This window comes from Triticum dicoccoides, chromosome 5B (assembly GCF_002162155.2).
Source record: "Triticum dicoccoides isolate Atlit2015 ecotype Zavitan chromosome 5B, WEW_v2.0, whole genome shotgun sequence".
NCBI classification, from domain to species: Eukaryota; Viridiplantae; Streptophyta; class Magnoliopsida; order Poales; family Poaceae; genus Triticum; species Triticum dicoccoides.
In genome coordinates, this window is record NC_041389.1 from 646,371,947 (window position 1) to 646,375,297 (window position 3,351).

The following is a 3,351-nucleotide window of genomic DNA, read 5'->3' on the forward strand; positions in this document are numbered from 1 at the left end:
TTCTCAATAATAATAATAATAATAATAATAATAATAATAATAATAATAATAAGTGAAAAACGGCGGGGCGAAGCGCACGTGTCCCTCTGGTCATCTTGATGAGTGCTAGACATACCCTATTTCCTAATCTCCACCTTTAACCTGCATCGAAAATTTGTAAATTTTTCGAGGAAGCAAAACTCGTGTTGGGTTGTGATTTTCTTCCGAGATTTTCCGGAAAACTGAATTTCGACTAAAATTCAAAACCTTTGCATGTGGAGAGAGGTGACAGTGATACTGCCACCTAGAGACGAAAGTGCCTTTCTTCTTGGACATGCATGCATGGTGCACAGATTGCCGGTTGTGGTGGATACCTTCTCCTATACTAAGTACTAGCTAGCTAAATTAATTGACAACCACATAGTTGAAACAAGAAGACTGGTCCAACACTTGTCGCCAGAGGCATGCTTCTCTTTCCGAAAGCCATTCCAAACCATGCATGCAGCGAGACGAGCCCTGGACCATCGAAAGAGATGGCAAGCAACGAGTATATAAGCCTACGCATTCTCGCCTTTCGTCCTCAGTACCGACAGGAAGAGAGACCCATGCACCAGGAATCAATTAGCGCTCAGCGTCAACCATGGCCGGTCTGGCTCGCTTCATCCTCCTCCTGCTCCTCGTCCTCGCTGTCCCCGTCGCTCAGCCTACCCCCTACAGTGACAACCTCCAGGACGCGTGCAACAAGACGTTGTTCCCCAAACTGTGCATCCAGGCGCTGACGGGCAACCCGGAGACCCGGACAGCGGACGCGCGCCGGCTGGCCGAGTTGTCCGTGAACTTCGCCAAGCAGGCGGGCACCAAGCTGGCAGCGACCGCTCACGACGAGCTCAACGGTGTCAAGCCGGACGACGCCCTGTTCAAGTGCCTCGACAGCTGCTCCGACGACATCGAAGAGGCGGTGGCGCACCTTAGCGGCCTCAGCCGCGAGGTCACCGACACCAAGTTCCTCGAGGTCAAGTCGTGGCTGTCCGCGACGCTGGGCGGCTCCTCCACCTGTGAGGACAGCTGCAAGGACGCGCCCGCCAGTGATGCCAAGTTGTTCGTCGTAGCCAAGAGCATCGAATTCGAGAAGCTGCTCCGCGTCACGCTCGACCTCATCACCGAGGCCTCCGGCTCCATGTCCGCGTCCGGCGACGTCGCGGTGCCGCCCACGGCGTATCATGGCAGCGCTTCAGGATCCTATGGCGCCAGCGCGCCGGACTTCTACAGTGCCAGCGCATCCGAGTCGTCCGAGAGTGCCAGCCCATCCGAGTCGTCCGGGAGTGCCAGCGCGCCGGACTCTTACAGTGCCAGCGCACCGGAGTCGTCCGGGACTGCCAGCGCGCCCAGCTCCCAAGCACCTTCCGCTGATGCGTCGGCGCCCTCGACCTCGAGCGCACCAACCTCCGAGGCACCCTCAGCTGCCGCGCCAGGCCCCTCCTATGGCTCCAGCAGCGCACCCAGCTCCGAAGCCCCATCCACTGATGCGTCGGCGCCATCCAGTTCCAGTGATGCGTCGGCGCCATCCAACGCTCCAACCTCCGACGCACCATCAGCTGGCGCGCCAGGCCCCTCCTACGGCTCCAGCAGCGCACCGAGCTCCCAAGCACCATCCACTGATGCGCCGACGCCCTCGAGCGCACCAACCTCCGACGCACCCTCAAGTGGCTCGCCAGGCCCCTCCTATGGCTCCGCCAGCGGGCCAGCTACCGATGCACCGTCGCCATCCCCATCGGGCGCCGACGCGCCATCTTCCGGGTCTGCCAGCGCGCCATCATCAGGGTCTGCCGGCGCGCCATCATCAGGGTCTGCCAGCGCACCATCGTACGGGTCTGCCGGCGCCCCGTCCCCGTCCAACGCCGGCGCTCCTGATGCCGATTCACCTGCATGAGAAACGCGTGCCCGGTTGATGCTTTGGTGCCTAGGCTGAACTTTTTGTTATTATAGGGCTCCCGTTATCTCGTGTGCGCGCGAGAAGATGTTGATGCATGCACTTGCGGGCTTTAGCATGTGTTTGGTTGAGGAACCACGTAAAATATAGAATGTCGTATATGGCCCCATTTCAGGGCCTGTTCGGACTCCCTCCCGCTCTCCAACTCCGCTCCGGAGCGGAGCAACATGCAGTGTTAATTTGAGGAGCTGCTAATATGGTACTCCACCCGCTCCGCTCCTGAATGGAGGAGTGGAGGGCTACCGAACACAGCCTCAGTGTAATGGGTCGACTTTGTTTGCTGTATTTTATTTATTTGTTCATCGTGGGTGGGTGCAATGCACCCGGTTGTAGCCATTACTTTCCTAGAATGGAATTGTTCCACCTCACTGTTTGGTTGGAGAGTCTGAATGCAAGAAATTTGTTTGAGTTCACATCATGGTAACCTCTCATATGTATAATGCAGATACTATATGGCCAAAGTATGTCATTAGTATAGAACTATCAATGTAAGCACACAGATCAAGCATATACTTTGAGTTGGTTGAGAAAGTCCACCGGATAATTCAGTTACAATCTCATCATATAAAGAAATATTTAACACCAAAAATAGTTTCACGCTTGATCATTTCCCAAGTGCATAATCTCTGCTTGGGACTCCGGCGCCTTTGCATGGGGAGAAGGATGACGGGCGGCGAAGCGGGTGTCTAGAAAAGAAAAACAAAGCATGCAATATCCCCACGTCCAAGCACGCGGGTCATAGGTTGCTGGAGGATTTTGGTGAGCTTTCGGAGGTGAGCAAAGCTAAGGGCGCTCAGCAAAATATGAAATCAGACTTGGACATGTACAAAAAGCTGATCTCACCACAAGTGTTCTGGGCGTTGAGCAGTTTGGCGGGCATCACTGCGAAGTCGAAGATAGACCTTTCATCATGTTTTCTACATGATAATATTAGCACATGATGCTTCTAGGTTTATACAGAAGAGCCTTTCAATATGGATGGTTTCTCTTCAGCGAGCGGTGGTTAGTGTGGTTGCACTTGAGCCATGCCAAATTGCTTTGGGTCTGGCGCTCCGGTATCTGGCTCTAATGATGTCCCTTGATGTTGCATTTGTCTTGTCCCCATCCCGAACCTCTAGTGTTTTCCCCTATTTTTTCTTTTATCGTTTTTTTTTGTTTTTGTTCGGTTTTCCCTGATGAACTGAGAATGTTAGATTTGGGTCCGGTATTCCTTACAAACTAGACTATCCCTGTTCTTCTTAATGAAATGCAAGACCGCCCTCGCAATGAGGTTTCTCAAAGAAAAAACGACGGGATATGCAGAGATTTGGTGGGCCGGGGAGAACTGAGAAGAGGATGAGAGATACGGAGGCTGCGAAAGAGAACGAGGTAATTCCACCGAT

At 53.6% G+C, this 3,351-nt stretch overlaps 1 protein-coding gene across 1 annotated transcript; it reads left to right on the forward strand.

Annotated features, from left to right (window-relative positions):
* The first annotated feature begins 573 nt into the window (after positions 1 to 573).
* On the forward strand, positions 574 to 2,382 carry LOC119306491 (putative protein TPRXL). Its single transcript, XM_037582695.1, has one exon. It carries the CDS (start codon positions 620 to 622, stop codon positions 1,907 to 1,909), a length of 1,290 nt encoding a protein of 429 aa, XP_037438592.1. The 5' UTR covers positions 574 to 619; the 3' UTR covers positions 1,910 to 2,382.
* Positions 2,383 to 3,351: the final 969 nt, after the last annotated feature.